The following is a 25287-nucleotide window of genomic DNA, read 5'->3' on the forward strand; positions in this document are numbered from 1 at the left end:
GCTTGCTGAGGAGGGATCAAACAGGTGCCAGTGCTGATGCAAGGAAGGGGTGTGGGAATGCATGGCTGGTGGCTAGGGAAGGGCAAAGCCAAATAGCTCTGCATTAATTTTAATTGTTATTTAAACTGAGAGAAAACTGCAGAGTACATGTTCCTTCTTCCCTTAAAGTCAACTGCACAACTGCTGTTAAATTCAGTGAGAGCAGCCTGTGCTTGTAATATATCTGTATGGTAGTGCTTTCTGAAGTGTTCTGTAGTTTAAAAAAAAAAAAAAAACATATATATAGTAAACTCTCTGAGGTCTGATCATGGATACACATTTGAAAAAAGTCATGTATGAGAGTTGCAGGTGCTTCTTGTCTATAACAGCAAAGTTAGCTTTCATCTTAAAAAAAATTTGAACTATTGTATTACTGTTTCCATAATATTTCAGCCTATCTTTTCAGATTCCTGTAGTACTAACACTGTCACATATGCAGTATCACTGGGTGAAAACTCATATAATTCTTGGCTGAACAAACATCTGTTGACCTCAGCTTCATGTCCAAATCATTTCAGATAAATGATTTGTACTTAACAAAAGCTTTACATTTTACTTATTATAAGATATATAGAGATAATATATTTTTTTTCTGACTTGCCTTACTCCCAGTTTATGTGAGCTATACACTTGCTGTCAAAAAAACCCCTCCTGAAAACAGGGTACTGTAGTCAGTGACGTAACTGTAATACTGAATTTACTGCTGCACTGCTTTACTGCTATGAGAACTATCCAATTCCGAAAATCACACTCCAGTGAATCTCAGGGTGCAGTCTTGAAGCTTATTGTAGCTATATTACACTGTGTTCAGTTTTTCTTGTCATCCTGCTTTCCGAATTTAAATGATGGCATCTTACCTTTCTTTCCAGTTTATTGCTTGCATTGGAATGGTGGTATGGAATTTCATTGTTAAAGAAAAAGACATCACCATGCAGATCCTAGTATTTATATTCCTCTACAGCTCACTTTATAGCACCTACCTGTGGACAGGTATGATTTTTCTAGGTAGAACCTAGGTACTGAAATAAAAGATTAAGGTACCGAAATAATTTTATTATATCCTTCAGAGTAATTGTTTCTTTCACTTGTATGTAGTTCTACAAATACGCATACTTGTAAGCTGTGCCACGTTGCAGCACTAGCAACACAGGGCTCGGTGTCAGGCACTGCTTCTGCTATGGGAAGCTAATACCGAGGGGAGGTCTTGTGTGTCTTTGCTAGATAGAGCAGCCTTGCTACCTTGTTACAAAAGACAAGAACCTGCTCTCGAGGCAGAAGCAATTACAAATAGAGTGAATGTGGTGGTTGCCCTTCAGCTAGTAAAAATCTTATTGGCGATTTTTAATTAATGCAGAGTTTAAGATTTTAATTATTCAGCATTAAGTAGATTTAAAAACTTTGTGCCTCAGAAAAGTAGGAAATACAGAATGAAGGGAAATACCAAAGTAGCTTTAACATTTCTTTCCCCTGGCAATTGTAATTTCTAAAAACAATGTGTGTGTTCTGCAGGTGTAGATGATTAATGAAGGGATTACTTGAAATAGGCAGAATTGAAAGATGCATCAAGAAGCTTGGAGAACCTTACATGTATGATTAAAAAAGAGACTTTGGGTATTCAGGAGACTCTCTATACCATTCTTGAGTCCAGAAGTCTAAGGGTTTAATTCCTGTGGTGTTTTTGTGGAGTAAGTTGTATTCAAGTTTAACTGAAATAAGTAGCTCATGATTAGTATAGCCGAACATAAATACTAGCTTTGCTTCAGCATGGGGAATGTTGCTGGGCTTCTGAGTTGTGAATAGAATAGGCAGTTCCAGAAGATACTCCCATACATAGTTATGTATGTAAAAATATGTAAACTTTTTTTGTTAAATTTATCATTGACTTTATAAAGGACTAGTCAGTTTTTAAAGAAATGTTAGAGTGCAACATTATTTGTTGGTTACTTAAGAGTGTCAGTCTAGAACAACTGCTGTTCATACCTTAAGAAATTAGTCACTTGTGTCTTAAATGTTCTTATGACATCTTTTATACACTTGTGAAACTTTCTAAGCATTTAGAAGTGGATGTTTAATATAAAATGTCCTGGAATTTCTTCAATGTTTCATTATTAATAGGATTTTTTTAAGATAATAGGTGTTTCTATTTTACTTTCTCAGAATACAACTAGAAAAACAATTTTGGACTATCTGAAGGTCTGAGAAGACTATCTTAGTTATTGAGCAGGTCACATCACAGAGTTTCTAGACTCTGTATTTATCAGGTCCCTTTTTAATAATAAACAAGGCATTTCTTTTGGTTTTTTTGTAGGTTTTCTATCTTTCTCTTTGTTTCTGTTGAGGAAGAGAGAAACAGTAAAGATTCCCATTGGGTTTATTATCATAGCTGGATGGGGGTAAGTTAATTCAGATGTTTCCCTGTAGAATTAATGGGAGCATGCTAAATATGTTACTTTGTTCCTATTCTGCTCTTTCAGAGTCCCAACACTTCTGGTGGGAATCTTGCTAATTGTTGGTGAACATAACAACACTAGTATTGACTCTGCCTTTTTCTATGGAAAATATCAGGTACGAACATGTTCTGTCGTCATCACTTCAGACTTCTGCCATGTCCGGTACATTATTGAGAAATTGTGTTCTCTGTTTGCTTCTTATGTAAGTAGCTTTCAGTCAAAGTATAGGCTACCATAATAACAGCATCATTATAGAGTGCTTATAGATTGATACAAAAATGTATTTCTGTAATGAACCATTAGGAAAACCTGTTTGAACAAAGACCTTCACGTTTAGGCAACTATGACTAAGAAAAAGAGGGAGTAGGCTTCCCAAAGAAAAGGCTTAGGAGTGGTAATGAATTGCAGAGCCCTTTTCCTGGTGACTAATTTGTAATCTCACTTGATAATTATCTAAAATTGTTACTATCCAATAGCTAATTAATGGCTTTTGGTCTGTAATAGATGGGATCTACATTACCTGTGTAGCAGTAACTGCTTGCACTGTGGGAGGCTTCTCTGCACAATCATGGGTTCAAAGTCTGTGAGCCCGAACTACCGTTTTTACCAATAAATAGTTCCTCTTATCAGAGGATGTAAAGTGCACTAGCATAGGTATTTGTCATGTTTTCCCTCTGTCTTTCTTATGGATAAAGAGGCTATGAGCCTCTCAGGATTATTCATGTGGCGCTTTCACAAGTATTAAACAGCCTCAGAGTGGGCTCTGGGTATCGGTGGCAGATGACTAGAAGGAAAGGTTAATTAATAGGATGCTCCCCGTTGGCGAAAGCATGGAAATTAGAGCTGTGCCAGAGGGTGACAAGAGCACATTCCTCTTTGGAATTAAAAGGTACCTGAACAGAACTTAAACTGGAGCACTAACGATCCTGAAGGGAAAGATGATGATGATGGGATGTTTTTGGATTGCATGGGAAATAGGAGTCCCCACTTTATTTAAAAAAAAAAAAAAAAAAAAAAAAAAAAAAAAAAAAAAAAAAGCTGAGTTACTCAGGGCAAGGAAAATTAGTCAGTCTCATGTACTGATTGCTCTTTCAGTGCTACAAGAGCAGTAAATACAGAAAACTCTGTCTTATTCAGATGCATTTGTTAGTATATTTAGGAAAGTGCAGAAGTTAGAAAGACAGATACATGCAACTGTTTTCCTTTATTTTGTATTTAAGTGTATTTTCTTTGCTCTCTTAACAGATAATTACCACAGCAGTGATCCTGTTCATTAGTATATTGATGTCAGGTTTCTCACTTATGTGCATGAACAGAAATAGGCAAGAGTCAAGCTATGAGGTATTGAACCCATATTCACCACGTAGCCAAGTGGAGGAGGTTGAAGTGGAAGGGAATGAGGGGAATCAAGTTTCAGCCACTGTACCTCAGCCTTCTGTAGGATCTTCTGCACAGCCTTCTCCAGGATCTTCTGCACAGCCATCTGCAGAAAGAGGTAGAGAAAGTAGATTTTTAAAAGAATAAATGGCTCAGGATACAATAAAACAATGTTCTGAATTTAATTCTGACCTGGGAAGGACAGTTGTTTACACCTTCAAGTGTTACACTAGGACAGAAGAAAATCTAGATGTAACTGCCCAAGGATTTAGGTTTATGTTTTTCTAAGGAAAGTTTGATGGTTATCACTGTAAGGGTGGGGGAAGTGGACAGGAAAAAAAGCATGTGTATGGTTTTTATGTAAGTAGTGGTATCTTGATAAGGACGTGATAAATGCAGTCCACTAGACATCTTAGATTGTTTACCCACTAAACTGTCTCTCTGAGAATGAATTATATGCCAGCAGCATTGCTACTCAATGTGTTTCTAATCCTCCTTGTTTGTATGTAGCCTTTTTGATCACTTCCCATATGTTTTCCCTCTAGCTAAAAGTACTTGTGTTGCTTCCATGGTGGTAGTGCTATGTTAAATATTTCTATATATTAGTAGTGTAACCCATTTACCCTCTCAGCAAATTAGAAAAATCAAGTCTGCTTTCTCCTTTTGGGTTATTTTTGAACATAATAGTTAAAGCTGTATAGAATATATTGTTATACTTGGAAAATAAATTATGGTAGTGAAGGAAGCTAACTATCCTGTTACTGTATACACTTAATAGGTTGCTGTTCTTGTCAAACAACAAATGGTGAATTATCCTGCGCTAGAGAGAGCAAAGCAGTGTCAAATGCTGCTGAAAGCAAGGTTCCTCCAATTGAGGCAGGTAAAGCAGTAGTGTCTCCTTGTTTTAATACTACAAAATCTTCCACAACATTTATGTGTGTTGTTCTCACAAAGGAACTGTTTGGGCTGTTGTTCTCTCAACTCTACCTGGATAACTTACATTTCATATTTGTTGTGGTTTAACTCCAGCCGGCAACTAAGCACCACGCAGCTGCTTGCTCACTCCCCCCACCCAGTGGGATGGGGAAGAGAATCAAAAAAAAAACCCCAAACCCTCATGGGTTGACATAAAGACAGTTTTGTAGGACAGAAAGGAAGGAAAATAATGATTATAATAATAAAATGACAATAATAATAATAAAAGAATTAGAATATACAAAACAAGTGATGCACAATGCAATTCCTCACCACTTGCCAACCGATGCCCAGTTAGTTCCCGAGCAGCAATCTGCCCCTCCTGGTCAGCTCCCCCCAGTTTATATACTGGGCATGACATCATGTGGTGTGAAATATTCCTTTGGCCAGTTTGGGTCAGCTGTGCTGGCTGTGTCCGCTCCCAGCTTCTTGTGCCCTTCCAGCCTTCTTGCTGGCTGGGCATGAGAAGCTGAAAAATCCTCGACTTAGTTGTTGCTAAGTCGTGTTTATACTAAAAACATCAGTGTGTTACCAGCATTATTCTCATACTAAACCCAAAGCATAACATTATACCAGCTACTAGGGAGAAAATTAACTCTATCCCAGCTGAAACCAGGGCAATATTAAATTCAAGTGTTAGGCAATATGTTAGGTGTTTGTTCTCTTCTGCCTGATAGTTATGCATAATCTTTCAGTGCTCAAGATGGACAGTTGTTTTGGGTTGGGTTTTTTACCACTAAGCTACTTTAACACGTCCTTCTGAGCATTCAGACTTTACCTCTCCATCATTGCCTTTTTTGGACTCTGGGAAGTTGAAAGCATAACCCTACTGTTCCTCAAGTTTTCAACTTAAACACACTTTTTTACATTCTCATATTCACATCTTGTGTCTTCTAAAAGGGCCTTTGAAGCCTTTGTTGTAATCAAGCACAGGTTTTGAATGAGAAACCTGAATGAGATCTAGAGGAGCAAGCACTTACTGCAGATAAGATCAAATGTCCATGCTGCTGTACTATTCATGTCTAGGGGAGAGAGATGGAGAAAATTGACTAAGGGGGCCTCAGGAGTCACTGAAATAGGAAAAATGGACCAAAGTGACTGTTCAGCACCTGATGGAAAACTTCATGCTCAGCCATTCTCATTGTACATCGCTTTCAATAATCAAAGCTAGCTGCAGTACAACCTTTCTCTTTTTCTCGTTTTCTTTTTCTTGTTTTTTTGCATCCTTAACAAGGAAGTTCATATCCGTATGCCTTGTTTGGATGCAACATAACTTTCAACAAACCTAAATATTTCACACTGAAACATACTTAGTTATGTCTCCTCTCACAAAATGTTAGCTTTCCACCTATTGCCAACTATTTTACCTATTAAGTAATTTAGACAAGCATCATAAGAATGTCTTCCAATGATAGAGGAAGGCCAGTTTAATTTTTTTATCCTAAAAGATAAGGTAGAAAATACCTTATGATTGAGTGGAAATTTTTTCGACCTGGTGAGTGAACACTTCAAAACTATAAATCAGTAAAAAGCAAATTGTGATGGATACACTTGTGTAACTTTGGCTGCAATAATTACTAATCTTTCCTGTCCCATTAAACTGCTATGACAGGTATCTGGTGCAAGTTCTTAGGTATGTCCTTGCCAGGAAGTTTTTCACTGCCATCTAGAGGAAGATACTCAGAATTCCTTAGAACTCTGTAGCTGGAAGACAAATATCCCTTCTCTGTGTGTTTGGCTCTTTTGATTGATAGGGTTATGACAGTGTTCTGATATACCATGTTAAAAAATACAGTCACAGAACTAAAATAAATATGGTTGATTGTCTGATCTAGAGCTCAACAACACTGAGATACGGAGTAAAAACATTAAAGCAGATGGTATATTTGAAATATTTATCCCAGAAATTAACTCTAAGTTTAAAAACTGTTCTAAGAAATGGCTATTTTTCATTATTTCTAGTAGTGTTTTCTAAATGTTAACCACAACTTAAGTTTGCATTAAACCTTTGAAAGAAGAGTCCTGTTGCAAAAAGTTTCTTCATTTTAGAAGCACATATAAACTGCTGTTTCATTTGAGAATAGATGTCTGAACAGGTTACTGTCAAAGCTAATATTAAATTTTGTGTGTGTGACTTCAGTACGAATACTTACAAGGTAATTTAACTTAGCAAGTTACATTAACAAGTTTGCTTGTAAGTTAGAAGCCTAATGAAAAATTCTGGTTTGTTTTTCAGCTGATCAGTGTGTGAATCATTGCAGTGCTCAAACCTGCGTGTTGGCTCAGGAAGAACAGCTTCTACAGACCAGAGACAAACAGCTGGCCAGACATGTGTTGCTGTGCTTACTTCTTATTGTTGGCCTGTTTGCTGTAAATATTTTTTCTCCCCATGTTGTTTAACTCATTGAGGTGGAATGATTTTTAGGAAAGCTATGTAGACAGTTCAGTAAAAATCTTCCAATTACTCATGTAACAATTCATTAAATAAATCAGAGGCTTTATTTTGGTCCCTTACTGGAAGAGGGATATCATAAAATTAATTTTTCTGTTCCACATCATAAATTAAAGACAAGTTAAGACTGATGATGTTAGTGAGCAAGCCACACTGGAGAACCCTAAAGGGAAAAAAAAAAGGAATTATATAATTTGGTAATTAATTCATCACTACTGCCCCTCTTCCCATTTTTCTCAAGAGCTAGTCTTCTTCCCTAGACAATAATAAATTAAAAATATAAAGTGAATTCTACTTCTGAAGGAGACTGTACAAAGATTGTTCCATCTAATTGTGCTTATATTTGGAACTTGGATTTCTCTGAGGTGCTTTAGTAATGAAGAATAGTGTAAGACTATTTGAAATGGGAAAATGCAATTTTGTTGGTCTTAGTGGTGGTTTGGAGGCAACATAGCTAAGTTGGTGTTGCCAGACATCATTACTGACTAGATCCCAGCTGTGAAGGTGGCTGCTCCTGTGTAAAAGTGTGAAATACCAGAATGTAATGCATTAGGGTTATAATTTGACTTTTTTAACTGTGACAAAGATGAGAAACAACTCTCTCTCTTTGAACGTAATGGTCAAAGTTCAGCTTCTTGTGGATGACAAGAAGGGAAGTATTTTTATTTGAAATGGAAAATACTGTGGCACAAATATGTAATACTGCAAAGCAAGACAATGTGGCACAACTATGTAGTATAATAGCTACTACTGTTGCTTTTCAGGTTCTGTTAAATTACAAAATGGAAGTTTTCCCTCTCTCAAATTTCCTGTATCAAATATTCCATGCAATATATTTTTTTACTTTTTCTATATTTAAGAGCTGTCCCAAATGTTAGCCTCTATTTTAGCAGTATCTTAATGATTCCATAGATACTGTGAAATGAGACCAGTTACATTAAAGAATTAGCCTTTACACCCAAAGGGGTTAACTCTGGAGGTTTTTTTCCTTCTGTCAGGCGTCTAAAATAGCTGAAGTGGTATGTGCTTCAGCTTAACGCAATCTGAACTATGCAGAAAATATGTAGAAAGCACTGGTCTCAGCTAAACAAGCCTAAAGACAAATACTGCAAATCTGTCTGGGCTAATATTGTCTGTGTTACATGGAATACCTAAGTATGCTTAAGGCAAGTTCCTTGTGTAAACATGTAAGGGGGCAGGACCTCTACATTGGTATGTTTTGCATTATTTTATTTAAAAACAAACAAGCTCTTCCCCCGCGCCCCCCCCCCGCCTTAAGCCTAACTAAAATGATATTTTAAGGTGTTTATTTCCTCTTATTTATCTTTATCTGAATCATTTGTTAAATAAAGAGAGTGAAAATTGTGCAAGAATCTATTAGCATGTGAAGAGTAAGAAAGTGCTTTTGATTTTAACAGTCAGGTTAGGTTTGTGGGGTTTTTTGTTGGTTTTTTTTTTTTTTTCTTAACAGAATCTTTCCAGTTGTTTATGGTGGCTGTTCAACCAAGAGCCTGGAAGGCTATATGTGGAATTGCAGTTCTTCTGTGCTGTGTTTAATTTTGGTCAGGTACTTATCAATATTTGTTCTGAAAATGACTTTGTTAGTGGGTGTTGCAGCAGATGCTGTTACAAGCACTGTAAGTTGAAGTCCTCAAACAATGCTGAAGTCACCAGCTCCTTATGTTGTTTTGCCTTTTTTTTCTCAAGCTTTTTCTTTTGCTTTGGTAGCTTTCTTATCGTAATACACATCTTTTATGTGCATGAACACTTTCAAAGGTACAAATGACAACTGAATGCCAAAGGCCTACGGAAATTGAGTAGGATTTTAGCCTTATTTGTACCAGAAAGCTTCACCGGTGTCACTGCTGTGGAGTTACACCAGTGTAACCAAATAGGTGCAAGATGGCTACATGGATACTTTCGCTAGAAGGCTTTAAGTTATCTCTTCAGTTTCAGTTACACCACCATTAACTAATAGCTGACAGTTAGGCTATGTGCAGCTGGAACAATTATACATCTATTTCAGTGCAAACTGATACAAGGTAGCTTTGTTGTCTATGAAGGTGAAAGCAAGGCAGTGTTAATACACATGCTAGAGGAACGTGTGTTACGGATCCATGGACAGGGGTGCCTACAAGATGCACTGCAGTATCAAGTAATGATAGTAGCTTTGATACAAAAGCAGCACAGAAAAATTAATTGAGAGCATTCTAGCATTCAAATTACAGTAAGTCAGTTCTTTTCTTGACATTAACAAAGACAGATTTAAATAGCTGGCTATTTAAGGATAGCCAGTTATCCTTAAGTTTCAGGTGACATGTCACAGCATTAGCTTTACCAAACTGTTTCTTGAAGAGTTTCTTTGATGGACTGTTATGTATTAATCGGTCTTTTTAAGGCCTAAATGAAAAATCAAAGCAGAAACAAAATGCATTTTGAATGATACCTAGAGAAGAGGGATACTTTTCATGTGTGTTTTGGCAATGACTTGTTAACATTTTATTTCTGTTCTTTAGAAACCAAAATTTTTGCTTAATGTTGCTTTTTCTATATTTTTTCCTCCAGGGCTTCATTTGCTTTGGTATTTTTGGCTTAGATAAGCATTTAATCATTCTACCATTCAAGCGAAGGTAAATAGAATCTTTACACTTATACCTGTAAACTTAATTATTAACGATAATAATTTTTAAAGGATATTGAGTGTTCAATGGCATTGCATTCCATTTCGTATTTGTTCAATCTTCCAAATTTCTTTGCTCTCCCAGTTGTGCAGAGCTAATGGCAGTTCACTGTGCATGAGTTTTTACTGCTGTCCTAATGACACTCCCGAAAGACAAAAATCCCACGGGCTCCCTATAGACAAAATTTGTGGCAAATGATGGTGAAGTATGTGATTGGATCAGTGAGATGATGGATCTTCAGAAATAATTTGAGCTGATAAATTAAAACTTAGATGTGAATGCTGAACCAGATTCTGTCATCACTGTTTTAAAGTCCTGTATTCATAACCTCATGCAAGTACTTTGTGTGGATGGACATTTTCACTGTGGAGGCCTAAGTTGTACAAAGCCACCTTTAACTTAGAGCCAGCTGGCTGCAGTGTGAATCCAGCAGCTAAAGCTGGCTCCCAACTACTCTCTGTCTTTCCTTCTGCCTGAGCCTAGAATAAAACCTGTCGCTGCTCAAAGGCCATACAAGTATATTAGGAAGATTGTGTATAAAGTATTGGGCACAAAAACAGTAAAACAGTTGTGATAAGCTTCCTATGAGTTCTATTCTATTATTCGCAGTTTCCTTAAAAATGCCTCTGGTTGATTTGCTGGGGTTTTTGTTTGTTTGTTTGTTTGTTTGTTTTTTTAAAGACTTGAATTTTTCTGGGGAGGAAGAGAAGCAGCAGGGCATACAGATCCCTCTGTACCTGAGGAAATCAGGATGACCTGTCAACAATTTGTTCGTTATCATAGAGATCACTGTGTCAAAAGTATTGTCAAAGGCAGAAGGTAAGGCTCCTCCCTGCACATATAACCTGTTACAAAGGTCATAGCTCACCTTTTGGAAATAATGAAATGCAGTTTAATCTGTCTGTGGGCAATTCCTGTTGTGGCATATTTATTCAAACCTCGAGGTGAGGATTAATAATTTAGCAGTAACAGAGAAATGTTTCTAGTCTCACACTGAAACATTGAGGTACAAGTTACCACATTATCCCATCTAGGTTTTATATAAATTATAAAAAGTTTTACATCATTAGGGCATTGCTCCAGTTTTTGCATTTAGCTGGAGTTCAGGAGAGAAAATCTTTCTGAAGAAATGTATATGATAATGCCTGCAATAGAGTTCGTGTGACTGAGTTTTGTCAAACTTGAGACCCTTTATTTGTTTTGTTTTGAGACTAAGAAGGTGTCAGTATTTATGTGACTGAACGTTTACTAATAAATAGCTTTTACAGGAGGCGAAACTGTTGCAACTGATGTCAGTGGGTACTCAGAGGCCACTCAATATGTGAGATTATAATGTTTTTAGGACCTTTACACCTTTTGAGTTCATACAATTTCTTTTGCTCATTCCTCTTGTGAGGCCTAAACCTCAATTTATGAGATCAGCAAAGCTTTCAGAGGCAAGTTATGATACCCAAATCAAGGATTATGTATTCAGGTATGTGTAGGTGGATGAGAAGAGAAATGCAGACAGAAGCAGCAGGAACAAGAAAAAGATTCTGCCTTTATTTAAATATTTACTGTATGAAGTGGAGACACGAAGAATTGTTCTAACAGGACACTTCTACTTTTCTTATCATGTGAGCTTTTAAGTAGGACTAGTTCGGTGGGATGGTGTGGTCTTTTAATGGTCAGATAGTCCGAAACCACATTCCAGAACTGTTTTTGACAGCATCATGATTTAATTCAGTCTCCTCAGAAGTCATTAATGTTCCATAAGAAATAAAGTAATAAAGTTATCCATTTAGGAAAAATTAACTATGGCAGTTCAAGGACTTGCTTCTTTCATGCCAAACAGAAAAGATGTATCAGAAAATGTTTATTTTGAAATAGGACAGGTTTTACAGCTGTGTTTCCTGTGCTTCTGCTGCTATTGTGGTTTCTTGCCCTTTCGGCTGTTCATTTGGTTGGATTTTGTGGTTTTTATTAATCATATATCCACCTGAGAATACATCAAAATCTGACATTTGTTGCTTCATTGTTTTAATATTATGTTTGTGCGGAACTAGTTTCATGTCTTATTTCTCCTTGTGAGTTAAAAGAAAGCATTTATCTTCTCATTTTAAATATTCATATAACTTGATCCTGTCCTCTTTGATTTAAACATACTGTAACTGAGACCTTGTAATCATGGATTTTTTTTTTTTTTTTTTTGCTTCTCTGCTCATTGGTGTTAACACTTGCTCTGTGTTACTGCTGTATTTAACTTAAAAAAAAAAAAAATAGAGAAGTTTAGTTTTTGCTGTCTTGTGTAGCTGTTAATCATCATCAGAAACCCTGCGCTTGGGTTCCATAGAGCAGATTTTAGATAACCAGAAACATTCATTGCTGCAGGTAAATTTCTGAATGGTATTTTTACTGCAACTAGGTAGATGTTAGTGGCATTGCCTCATAAATATGTAAAAGAAAATTAGTTTAGTCTGTTGTAAAGGCTTTGTTTATTCTTAGTACTGCCTGTGTGGTAAATATTTAACTGGATATGAAAGTTAAATGGTTTTAGTTTACAATATATGTAAGCAGTTAGTGTCTGTTTAAAGCTGTAGAGAAATTACACAATGAAATTAAAGTGCAGATTGAGTCCCTGTTGCTGCCGGCATGCTGCAGTCAAAGCAGATATCTTGTTGCAGAAATGGTCATGCTAATGAGTACCTGGGAGTAAGTATCCAAGAAATAGAATTACATTGTGTGTGTTTTTAGGAAAATTGCTACTTATGTTCACTGAAGTTTATTTGCACAAGCCTAAAATAACTTTGTAAGTTCATTTTGCTTCTCATTGAAGTGTCTGTAGGAAAAGGTAGTGAACATTGGCATGTCCCTGATATACAAAACTTGCAAATTCTCTTCTAACATGCTCTTAACTATCATGACATCTTTCCTTGTTTCCTGCTATTTTTCCTTGCCTTTCCCCATCGTGCAGTGGTGATACCAGATTTACAGAACATGTGGGTGAATCATTCCTTTGACATACAGGTGTGGTGCAAAGATCTCCACTGGCATCTTCTTTGGCTGTGACCTGGTGAACTGGCTCATGCAAGTTGGCCTTGCCTCTGACCGTGGTGAAGCTGTGATGTATGGAGACAGACTGATGAAAGGAGGCATCGTCCAGCATATTACGAATGAATTTGAATTTCGGGATGAATATTTGTATTACCGCTTCATTCCTAAGAGATCAGTTGCAGTTGAGAGCCATTGACCTGAGCATGTAGGCAGAGGACAGGCAGTTAGGGGTGAGTGTGACCACCTCCTCTGCCTTCACCACTGAAATTGGAAGTATTTCTTTCTCAGGGCTCTCAGAGGATTGTGTTACTCTCTCTTGTAAACTTAAGAGATGTGGTTCTACTTGTATCTATTCTGAAGGAAATGGTAGCAGTGATATTTAGTGAGTGTTCCAACCAGAATGCAACTAGAACAAAAAAGATGCTCTGGATTTAGAGCATTTTTCCATTTTGAGCAAAACAAATAGTAAAATGATATGTGTCACTGTCGTATTATAGAGGCGTTGTAAGAGCAGCTTTAGTGACTGGTGCCACAATGAAAAAAAACCATGAATAAGAGTTATTTTTCATGTTGCTGTATGTTTTCCATATTTTAGTGTGATGAAATATTGATTCCTGTTTACGGTCAGGCTTCCTTCATAGAAGTAGGATTTCTTCTATCATACCCCAGTTTTTACTACTCTACTCTTGTCTAACACCAGGAAGTTTTTCTAGCTATTTACACCTCAGATCAGGTGGTTTGTTTCTCCCTTAAACATAAAATCCTCCATTTGTAAAAGTAGAATTATTGTGAGGGTGATTCTGATGTCAGAGGATTAAAGCTGAGGAAATATTGAGTGGACTAAATAACGGGTTTGTACAAACTTACCAAATCTTAAAAACATATAAAAATACCCACCGATTCCCCAAATTAGGAAATTATATAATGGATTTTCATATAAACAATTGGTTCTGAAGTTTTGCCTTATGGTGGTAGTAACAGCTTTGTCAAGAGTAGATTTTTACCTTCTGAAATTAGCCTTTCCAGTTGAATTCAGAAGTGCCAGCCTCAAATAAAGATGTTATGGAAGCCTTGGATACCTGTGCAAGTTAAGACAAAAAATTTATGAAATCATAAAACCTTTTAAATGAAATACAATGACTTTTAAACCTATTATATGAAGAATCCTAACTGAATATCCAAGTTAGGGTTTAGAGTAGCTAAAGATCCTAAAATTTTAGTATTGGTTGCCCAACACAGGCTTCTAATAAGCCTCAGGTATCCTCCTACGATGTTTAAATAGTTACTCCAGTGTCATTCAGATTCTTGTGCACTGAAGGCAGAATCTGAGAATCTGTGTGTCTTCTGCAGTGTTTTGAAAAGGTTAAAGATAAACTGTAGTATCTGATAGCCATTATGCTGCCCTTTTAAAACTGCAAGAATAGCGTCTATATATGTCTGTATAAAAATTTTATATAGTGAGGGAAAGGAACCCAGGTATTAAAAAAAAAAAATTTGCTCAAGCATATGAATAACTCTTCTTACCCCTTTTTTAAAAAAGTCTTTCCCTTCTTTTTTCTTTTTCTTTTTAGTACACAGATTTTTATTATAGCTACTTATGCATCTACTTTGTACTAAGAATTAAAAGTGATTTTAGCAGCATAAACTACTGTTCAGGAACCAGTTGTTTTATGGTAGCTATAACTCCATGCAAGACTTATATTGGAAAAATAATTCCTTTTACTGCCAGTCTTATTGCACTTCTGCAGTGTGCACAGAAACATAACTGCATCCTACTGCATATGTATGCTATACCAACTGACATATTTTAATGTTTTCCAGCAACAAAATAATGGACATTTGTATCAGGCTGTGGCCACGAAGGAAAACAATAGCATATTTCCATTACAACTGCTGAAAGATGGCTACATCAAATATTTTGGAATAATTAGATATATGTGACTTAAGAGCAGAAGCCATGAGTATGTCTGGCTTCTAAATACTGTAACTTGTCAATAAATCTGTTACTTGATTTCAGAGTTCTGAGCTTTGATGTGAGGTGTGGGAGGGTTATGTGTGCATGTCAACATTTACAACAAATGTGTTTTTCTGAGACATTTGTGAAAGTGGCTCTTGGGTTTCAAATTTGGTATTTCTTAAATCCACCCTTGACGCTTTTTAAGTAGGCAGAGGAATTGTTAATGGGTGTTCACACAAAGGCACCAGTTTTCGTCTAACAGCCTGAACAGATCTTTAGGAACTTTTCACATTATCATCTACTTACCAAATACTACTTTTTTTTTTTTTTTTTTTTTTTTAAATTCTTCAAATGTTCAAGAAGTTGATCTTAGGTCAGTTTTACAGTCCTATGCATAGTCATTGTTCTTGCACTCTTGTCTTTCTTATTTTTATCATTAAGTCCTGCCTTTGCCTCCCTTTTTATAATGGCTCTGCTATTCCCTAGATTTGAACACAACGTATCTGTTTTAAGTAAGAAATTGCTCAAAATTTCTGCTTAGAGAAGGCTCCCTGTTACAAATCTAATGAAGAGAACACCTGTAATTAACAACTGACACCACATTCTGTTAGATTAACTGTTAAAACATTGTGACTGCTGATATCATACCCATTAGTCCAATGAGAGTCTATGACGGTTAATAAATAGACTAAAGAAACTATGAATGAAATGCAGGATATGATAATCTATTTCTAAATCACTGGGTACTTCTGGAAGCTAAGAATAGACTTTGAGTAGCTTTAGAATGTTAAGTAACATGTATCAGTATCTGATAATTATTTGCTTCCACCAAGGAGTGCTGGCAAGTTCTAAAATAGTTGACAATTCGATGTATGTCAATAGTTGATTTACTGATGTGTGAATTTTTGGTGGTTAGAAATAGCTTGCTTTAAAGATGTGGTCAGTGGTGCAATGAGTTCTTTTATTTTGAAGGTGGATTAGTTCGGGATAAATCTCAGTTAACTTGGAAGTTATAGTTCTGTGAAAACATACACTGAACAATTAAGTCCAGAGGAGTCTGCAGTGAAACACTGGATCTGTTTTCTAGCACTAATCTCAAAATAATTGTGGTAATGGACAGGGGTAGATATAAAACTTTTAGTTTTCTAGGTAGCAATTTTAGTACTTTTTTTTTTAATAATGATCCTTCATAAAGCTCTAGACCTTTTAAAATAAGCTGTAAGATGTATTCCTAGATGAAATACACGCAAAGATTGCCCTCTAGAGGACATTCTGATTTTTTTTTTTTTTTTTTTTTTTAATGTATGGCTGTGGGAGGGAGGGTTATTTATTCCTCCTCATCTCATCTTCATTTTCTGTTTTTACACTGCATGTGTTCCAGGAGGATGAAATCCCAGTAAAAAAGGGTACCAAAATATTCTATACTCTATTGGCCATCACTTGATCTATCTCCACACATCACATTGTTTTTACGTTGTATCCTGTAGACCAGTAAATAAAAAACAGCACAGAAACTAGAGGAACAGTTGGACTGTATCTGCCTATATTACAACCAGACCGATATGCTTAACCTGGTTAATTGCCACCCCATGATTATATGGGCAAGAAGTTCACTTAAAGTTCACTGCTCTACCACCTTTACTACTTTCATTCCTGTGTAACTTCACTATATTTGCATTGTAGCATAAAATTGTTTCTCTTGTTTTGCTATGCTACCTGTAATCTTGACTCATACTGTGGTTTCCAGCACAGTTTTACCTGGCATTTATTGATGCTTTGAAGTTATCAAAGAGCTAGTGTGGAACAGCTGATGATCAAAAATAGGACAAAGATACACGATTGTCAGATGCAGACATCCATGAGGAAAACAGATAATATACAGCAAAATTTTATTAAATATACCTTCCAGTTCACAAACAGCCACTGTACTATTGAACTTCTAAGAAATTTTGTTGGCAACACAGGCACAAAAGGTTCACAGTCAACTCAAGCTTACTTTAAGTCTTACCTGCTACTCAGTCGTACTTGCTACTGCCACTTGGTACACATAGGATCACTAGAAGTAGGAAGTTCAAGAACCTTTCCTGACCCATTAGTTTCTTGCTGTGGATCTGAACACAGTATCCCAAATTAACTTCTACTTTCATTGTAGGATCAGGAAGAACAAATTCTTCCAAGCTCTTATTTTTCTTACTCATTCTGCAAACTTCATTGTCTATGTATTTCTTTTGTTTGCCTGTACTTACTTTTTTTACCAGTGGGGGGATCGAACAGTTTACAAAATTAGAAAACTGCATGTGTGTAGCTCCATCTTTAGCATCTGAGATGATTCTAGAAACTGACTAAATATAGAAAAATAATCGAAGAAAGGTCTTTCTGTGGGAACGCTGTGTCATGTCACATACTGCTACTGCAGCTCTAATGCTCCATTTCATGTTACATGTTCTCTTCTGAAGGTTTGCAGAAGTGCTGCAGGTTTTTTTCTTTTTTCCTTCCAGTCATACTTTTTATCCTGCTTGATCACGTAGTAAAGCCAGAATCTTCCTTCTTTGTTGTTTGCTCAGTTTGTCCCTTGCCACAGATAATAAAAGTAGTGTCACATATTGACGATTACTTTTAAACAGGATCAGGGAGGAAGAGTTTCTGGCAGGGCAAAAAGCTTGATTAAATCAACTCCATAGTCTAGTAATTTTGGCAAGACAAGTCGTGGTTAAAAGGCTTTATATGAAGTGAAAAAATTTTAAAAGTCCTTTTAAGTGTCCTGCTGAGTATATGTATGCATGTGTGTACCCCAATATCTTCCTTTCTAGTTGCCTGGTAACAATTCAAGAAACATTAAAAAACTCCCACGTGATGTTATAAAGCGTATTGCAGAATTAATTTGACAGTAATCATATTGTATGTAAATAAGTTTATTTTTTGGTATCAGGGTGGGGAAAATAGGGAAGTGAAAAGTGTGTGGTAACTTGCAGGATGCTTGCATTGTTGAATTCCACGTAATCAGATTTCACAACAAATCATGGTAAAATTGTAACTGTGATTTGGTTTTAATATACTCTTAGCCTCATTTTACATTGAAGGATTAGAAGGTTCATATATGAAACGTATCTTAGAATGGTTTTGTCAAACAGCTGAATATCAACCTTACTTGACTTGCATATAACTTTCCTTTTTATTCAGTGCAAGTAACAGGTTCTACATTTTAGAAAGTCCTTCAGCATGGCCATTTTAATTCAGGCAACGTGAAATTCTGCTACGATTATCTTGACTATGAAAGCTACATGTGCATACACTAGAACTGAGTTCTCCAAATCTGGGTTAGTGTTCTTCACCCAGAGATGGGGTGGTTCCACAATTTAGTCAAGCTATTACATTCTAATTGCATCTGTTTGTTGATGAAATCAATCTCTGCTGACAGCTTTATGCCACGTACAGACAAAGCCACTGCCTAGCTCTTAAGAGCCTTTTCAGCATTGCTTCGTACAACCAAAAGCTGTTTGGCCTGAATATGAATCTGCATCTTTAAAACTGTCCATACTAACTGGTATATTGAAAATAAGATGTAATCTATATAGCCACTTCATTAGAAAAGTTAATCATAAAACTCAATTTTATCACATTCAAATAGTAGTTTTAGCTATATATTTTGAGTTCTTCTTCTACACACTGTGAAAAAAGGTTAACCATTTGGTTAATGTCAAGACATCCGTTTTGCAGGATCGATTCCATTTCACTTATCTTCTGTTTCTCCAACTCCTGTATCTCTTTCAGCATCTCTTTACCTTGGCCCTGCAAAAAGAAACGTCTGTATTTCACTAAAAACTATACAGAGTATGTAGTGTTCACCCTAACAAAATCCTGTTTTGCTGTCCTTATTTTAACCTCTTAATAGTTTCTAGGGTACCTATTTGTGTTGGTAGAAGTTACCACCATGACAGGTTTTCTTAGATATCTTTCCTAATATCTAGCACTCACTTCATCTCCCTGCATCCTTGTCTGATGGATTGAAAATAAACAAAATTAAAGCTGCTTTAGGTATTTATATTACCAAAACTTAAGTGGGCATATGTCTTATTTTTTAGAACATGTATCTGTAAATAGGAGAGACGCTACTGTTAAAAGTAAGCAACCACCTCCTTCCTTCACCTTTGTGTCCAGCTATCTTTGTGATCTTGTTTCCTTTCCTGTCCATACCAAGCAATGATAAAAGGCATGCCCTCCTTACTGCCTGAGACCAGGGTCCTGAAGAGTTTTAAGTACTCTTATCAGGAGCTGTATATTTGCCTGTGGCTGCTCAAACATTTCCCCATTATCTGACTGATGCAGGAGTATGTGTGGCCTGCTGTTTTGCAAGATGAGCAGTACAGATACTTGTCTGGGGCTAGGCCTGGGAGTACAGCAACGTGCTAGTTGCAATTTTTAGTGTTTGAAACATATGCCTGCCAGATGCCAAGACGATGGGTTTCTGGTGCACTAGAATGTTTTTCACAATCCATCAAAGGGCATTAAATGGTACCGCATTAACAAAATGTGAGCAAGGAGCTTATATAAACCACCTGCTTGCACTGAAATCTAATTTAATCAACGTACCTCGATAGTTTCCATAACTACAGCAGCACTTTCATGTTTTTTATAGAGCTCATGTCTTCGATCTGGCTTATTCTGAAAACGTGGTTGCTTCTTAACTGGATCATCATGACCAAATGTAGGGGAGCTAGTTTTTAATAACTGAGTAATATTGGGCACAAAAATGAAAGGCTTGAATACAGACCTAGAAAGAGAAAATAGAACAGAGATCCTTTACTGATACAGTTTTGTTAAAATTGTTGAGTCAGTAGATTGCTGTATTTTTTCCCCATTCTTCTAATTCCTTCTTTTAAGAAAGAAGTCTTTAAAAAAAAAAATCTCCTAACTGATATTTAAGTCAGTGTCATAGCAGTGTTTCACTAAGTAGGTTGGTAGATAGCATTAATGTACATAATGTATATCACGTTCCTCCTACTTTTTGATTGTGCTTTTTCAGGGAGAAAAAAAAAAAACAGAAAAAAAAAAACCCAAAGCAAAAAGGAATATAATTAGACAAATTGCAGCACTTCTTCATTTAGATATTTGCAACTTTTTATCCTAATTACTTGCTGCTACATCACCTTGCAGGATCTGGAGTTCCAGTAAAGAAGTGAATACATGGCAGACTAGGCTGCTGAGGTAATACAGATACCATGCTTCCAGTTGTCATAAATCCACCTTCCATATTAATGCCACTCTCTTTGTCACGAAGAATTTCCATCATTATTTCAGAAGTGATAGATCCTATTTAAGATACAATACAATTATTTACACACAGTGCTACTTATAATACCAACTAAATGGCATGTTCTCTACAACTGGCTGCTTTTTCCTTTAATAGGCAATGCCAATTTTAGTTTGTCCGTGTTGGCAGGAAAAAAAATCATCCTAACAGCATACCTTAATATGTAACACACTTTAAAATATTATTGTTTTCCCCAAAGTACTTATTTCAAAGAGTAGGTGATAATGAGCTATAACATTTATGACTTAGAAAAGGGGGAGGACAACGACACACAATGTTTCCCAGAAAGGTAAAATACATATGGCTAGCAAATGGTCATTCACACAGTAACTTTTCAGATGAAAATTAGTAGCTTGGATTAAAGGCTGAACTTTCTGAGCACTGTGTGGAAGTTAAGATAAATCACTATAATAGTTATTGGTATTTGTACACAGTTAATACTGCTATGTTGCTTTGGAAAATGTAAAAATAATAACAACTGTGCGTGGATTTTGTGTGTAACTTTGAAAATGAAACACCAAGACTGTCACTTTTTTTTATTTGAATCATCTGACCTTCCAAAGCACTTAGGCTTCAAGTTGACAACTGAAAGGATGCACTGGAGTAACATGTTCTATACTCAGAATCAACAGTACAATAGTACATCCATTTGTAAAGAAGTCTTAATCAACTACCTATGTGAGGTATAGTGCCAAATGTCTCTATGAAAATAATTCTTTCTTCTCGGCTAGGTGAAACAAAACCCTTTCCACATATGCCTCTGCATCCAGTGTTCCAATGATATCACTGTTCATGTGTAGCATACACTGAAGGTTAAATACTGGCCTGGTATCACCAAGCAATCCAATATTCTAACAGGCAGCACTTGCAGTAGTTTTCAGATTTGGTGTACCAGTTGAGTGTATGCTTATGGCAGAAAAACATTAGTTTGTTCACTTTTTTTTTTACTTGAAGGTATCATCTACCATTTAATCTTTTAGTGTTTCCCTCAGTGAAGTTCTAGCTGTATAAAGATTCTTTTTTTAAACTGTCTTGCTGCTTCCTCTTAAAATAATCACTCTGCTGCTAAGTTAGATGTCTCCAATATTATTTTTTTAATACATGATTCAAATTGACTGTAGACAGGCATGCAGCACTACATTTCAGCAAGGAAATGCTCTTAAGTATTCCCACAGTTGCCTGGGAAAGTCAGAGAATTCAAGAAATCAGCAAGCTAGATGAATCAAAGAAATTAAAAGAAGCAACAGTCAGTTTGTCAACTGCAAATTGGCAACTTGTCCAGCAGGAAAGAAGGTATTGCATATTTTCCACTAGACTTTTTTATTATTTTGTGTTCCTGAAATACATTCCCTATTTTTTTGAAATATAAATAATGTTTATCTAAAAATGGTCTTCACATGGTAGGCAGCCTGGAAAAAAACTGTAATGCCACTGAGTGAAAAAGCTGGGAAGGTTAGATTATGAAGCCAGTGATTTTACTGATGCTGTAAACCAAATAGCTTTTGGTTAGGGCACCTATTTAAAGTAAATCTAAACAAACGGAAACCATATGAGGCTGATAACCTGAACACCTAGTGTGATTTTTTAAAATGGCTCAGGTAAATGCCTGAAAATGGGGATTTAGAATGAAAACACTGATAGAATCTCAGCATTGTTGTCATACAAGTAAATACAGGTATTATGAAAATGCTTTCAGTATTCGGAACCTGCAATTCCCAAAATGAATGCAGGATTTACCTGATCACTAGAGCAGGATAGCAAACGGTAATTCATTCTGACGCATTAACTAAATGCTAAACTTGGTCTGGCAGAACTCAGCCAAATAAATAAAAAAACACAGGGGTGCAATGTAATTTTGGTCCAGATTAATTACTTCAAGTGAGCAAGTGAATACAGGTGCAGCAAAAACCTGCCAAGTGGATGCAGTTAGAAGAGAAGTAATAGCTTCTTTCTATAGAGGTCTGAAAAATAGGTAAGTTAGTGATTAGGAGCACCTGCTTAGAATACAGAAAATTACTTTGTTCTGCTCTCAGTGTGTTTTATTAGACTACTCAAGGTTAGAGCAGGAGTTATAGTGAAAAAAAAAATCTCAAAAAATAAATGCAAGATAGGTATCTGAATGCTGTGCTGTTGTCTTAGGCCTATATGAATTGTACCAGACTGAAGTTGTTCATGAGGTTCTGTTTGTGGCTGCAAACCACTGGAAGTCTCTTTTTGCCTCTTTTTTTTTCTTAGAGGTACAGTAATAATATATAGCCTATCAAAATGTTTCAGAGCAGGTCTTACAGAGTATTTAGTGGTATGGTCATAATGTAACCTCTCAGTGTTGTTACTGTAGCTGTGTGTGTTTGATATTTGATCCTTGTTTTAATTTTTCCTCATCAACAAATTGGCAAAAATGGATAGAAGACTTCAAGTTCAGCGTTTCTCCCTTAAGCAAAAAGTTATTCTAGTAAGTTCTGGTTCACCAAATCATGTGAATGATTGCCCACTTCAGATGTCTAATCATTTATTATTTAAATTAATGTAGTTCACGAAATGCTTTGCATATCTTAAAAAAAATATTAAAAAATTATACCTTTGTGTTTGTTGAGAAGTTTATAGCCTTCACAATATCGGCCTCTGGATGTGGTCATTCTGGCAGTATTTACATAAGAATACGTGGCAGCGAAATCAAATTCCTTTTCCCCATCCCACCAGCCCTTGCTTTTGGCATATTCCTTCAATTCTGGGTGTTCTCTGTCAATCTTGGTTGTGATAGAGAGCTGGTTGGAAATATTCCGTACACCTCCTGTTTGTAAGGTGAGGAAAGAATCATTTTAATACATCGGATGCTTTTTCTTGGTATTTTGTTTACAATTAGCTTACTAAAGCAAATTATGCACTGAAGAGTCTCCTACAAGATCTGAGAGTCCTGTGGTTTATTTTTGGCCCTCTCTCCCTGGCTACATGTATCCTTCTGATTGAAATTCCACTGACTCATTTACTTCTATTGCCAACATCATATTTCAGGTTCTGTCCTGATTATTCCCATCTTTACATTCTTCCTCTTAGACCTGCAAAGACATAGCTTGTCCTTCTAAGTCCACTGGAAGAATCAGCCACTTCAGGGCCCAATGCACCGATCCTGCCAGTGTTACTCTGTCACCGAATAAAGTTGTCATGGATTGCCACCATCCTTAAGACCATACATACTGCTGTCATTCTCATGCTGACCTTCTTGCTGTCCTCTGTTTTCCAAGTGCAAAGTGGTCATCTCTGACTCTGAAAAGGCCCCCTGTGACTCAGCTCCTCTGTGAAACTGCTAGCCACTCCACACTGATGCCCTAGGAAGCAACTCTTGTTGTTTACAGGCACATGTACAGATCTAGAGGCTAGTTTGATGCCTTAATGAAATGGTAAATGAAAAGTGGAGAACTGTTAATTGTCATTGCATTTGAAATGTATAAAACGAAGAGCGTCACACATACCTTCTACTTTTTCTGCTGCCCAGTATTTTCCCGATGTCTCTAGCACCCATGCTTCCTTTCTGTCGGCTATCAGAAAACTGTTATGGTATGTAAATACCATGTGGCTCTCCATACAGTTTCCTCCTTGTCCATATTTTTCTAGCAAATCAACTATGACAGTAAGAGCCTTTTCAGCTGTGTCCGCTCTCTCGAGTCCAAGCCTAAAAAAAACGGAAGATGTTATCTTTGAAACTATAAACTTTACATACAACTGTTCAGCCCAGGTATTGAAATTGACTTGGAATGCTATTTCTGTATGTACCTGATGCTTGTATGACCTGGTAAGAGAAAGGAGCAAGTCACTTAAAGGGCTTGTTTGAAGTGGGTCCTCTATGTCGTTGCAATGGGAAAAAACAACCAAATGGAAATATGGAAAGGCAGGGAGAGGGCTCCTAGGAAACACTTGCAAGTCCCATGTGGGTATTGGACTGGGGGGAGACAGTACCAAGAAGAATTGACTGACTGCTGTAGGTTAATGAGAGTTACACCGGCACCCAGTAAGGCAGGCACAAGAAGCTGTCATTATTTACATGGAGATGTGCAGCTAAGACTGAAACTTAAAAATATGTGTGTGAAAGATGGGGGAAATAGGAAATGAGTACAGACCCTAGAAAAAGGCCCAAACACTAGTTCCTGAAGTCCAGCTGTGCTCTTGTTAAGAGTCTTGTTGCAGTTCAGTATAAACTTTGTAGAGAGAAAAACGTTTGATGATTTCCTTGACAGATTCTGTTCTAGTACCTGATGGCTCTCACGGGCTCCCAGCTCCTGGCAAAGATCTAATGCCTGTGCCAAGAAATACTTATTTTTAAGCATGGCTAGAACAGCAGAAGAGACAGACGTGTCTTCTGAAAGTGAAAGCAAGTATTTCCCCATGTAACTCAAACCAAATGTTTCAAAATTAAATTCTGAATTCTGTACCGTTTACCAAAATAGCCTGTGCAAACCTTACGAGGTCCATGCCGAGGAGAGCTTCATCATCGCAGATCTCCTCTCTCCCCCACACGGCTTCGTTCCCGATGCACACGCCGTGTTCGTTGGCCCCCATCTCTGCCCCCCAGAGCCAGGAGGGACGGCTCAGGACCACGGCGTGGGTCTTTTCGACTTGCTCAATTTTGATGTAGGTGCACTGCAGGAAGTCAGAGCACACAACAAATTACCTCTCACGCCATCGCTTGGGCAAGCATCTCCCCTTGATTAATCGCCCAAATCGCGGGCTAAAAATACACAGAAAATAGGATGAAAAGAGGGCGTTTCCTGCCGTCTCCCGAAGGACTCGGCGCGCCCCGCGGCGGGGCCGCCCCCGCGCCCTCACCTCCAGCGCGGCGCCGGGCGAGTGCGCGGCGGCCGGGAAGTGGACGACCTCCTGCACCTCGTCCGCCGGCCGGTCCGAGTTCTTCCCGAAGACGACGCGACCCCCCGCCGCGGCGGGCGGCAGCGCCACGAAGGTGTCGCAGGAGCGAGGCGGCGGCCGGGGGAACATGCTGGCGGCGGCGGCGGCGGCCG

At 37.2% G+C, this 25287-nt stretch overlaps 2 protein-coding genes across 3 annotated transcripts in view; one reads left to right on the top strand and one right to left on the bottom strand.

Annotated features, from left to right (window-relative positions):
• GPR155 (G protein-coupled receptor 155) overlaps positions 1-15018 on the top strand; it is a 38279-nt gene extending 23261 nt beyond the window's left edge. The window contains exons 7-17 of one of the 2 annotated variants that reach the window (XM_050899583.1): positions 909-1029; positions 2348-2432; positions 2514-2604; positions 3735-3984; positions 4645-4746; positions 7078-7211; positions 8765-8860; positions 9859-9923; positions 10656-10793; positions 12981-13237; positions 14829-15018. In XM_050899583.1, coding sequence (XP_050755540.1) covers positions 909-1029; positions 2348-2432; positions 2514-2604; positions 3735-3984; positions 4645-4746; positions 7078-7211; positions 8765-8860; positions 9859-9923; positions 10656-10793; positions 12981-13203 — 1305 coding nt within the window. In that variant the 3' untranslated portion in view covers positions 13204-13237; positions 14829-15018. Of the gene's footprint in view, positions 1-908; positions 1030-2347; positions 2433-2513; positions 2605-3734; positions 3985-4644; positions 4747-7077; positions 7212-8764; positions 8861-9858; positions 9924-10655; positions 10794-12980 lie in introns of both variants that reach the window. The other variant, XM_050899582.1, reaches the window with a different exon arrangement.
• Positions 15019-17860: 2842 nt separating this feature from the next.
• On the bottom strand, positions 17861-25287 carry SCRN3 (secernin 3). Its single transcript, XM_050900065.1, has 7 exons — positions 25097-25287; positions 24729-24910; positions 23746-23945; positions 22854-23066; positions 20112-20274; positions 19555-19735; positions 17861-18753 (listed from the first exon to the last, which is right to left on the bottom strand). The coding sequence occupies exons 1-7, from the start codon at positions 25262-25264 to the stop codon at positions 18598-18600; spliced, it is 1263 nt and encodes a 420-aa protein (XP_050756022.1). The 5' UTR covers positions 25265-25287; the 3' UTR covers positions 17861-18597.

The sequence above is a fragment of the Gymnogyps californianus genome, chromosome 7 (genome assembly GCF_018139145.2).
Source record: "Gymnogyps californianus isolate 813 chromosome 7, ASM1813914v2, whole genome shotgun sequence".
In the NCBI taxonomy this organism is placed as follows: domain Eukaryota; kingdom Metazoa; phylum Chordata; class Aves; order Accipitriformes; family Cathartidae; genus Gymnogyps; species Gymnogyps californianus.

What these genes read in the sequence shown, in the direction of transcription:
- SCRN3 (XM_050900065.1), bottom strand. Translation starts at nt 25,264, where the DNA reads ATGTTCCCCCGGCCGCCGCCTCGCTCCTGCGACACCTTCGTGGCGCTG. An exon ending in ACTTCTCAACAAACACAAAG is followed by an intron (nt 20,275 to 22,853) that starts GTATAATTTTTT and finishes TATCTTAAATAG; the next exon opens with GATCTATCACTTCTGAAATA. An exon ending in TAGTTATGGAAACTATCGAG is followed by an intron (nt 18,754 to 19,554) that starts GTACGTTGATTA and finishes TTCTTTTTGCAG; the next exon opens with GGCCAAGGTAAAGAGATGCT.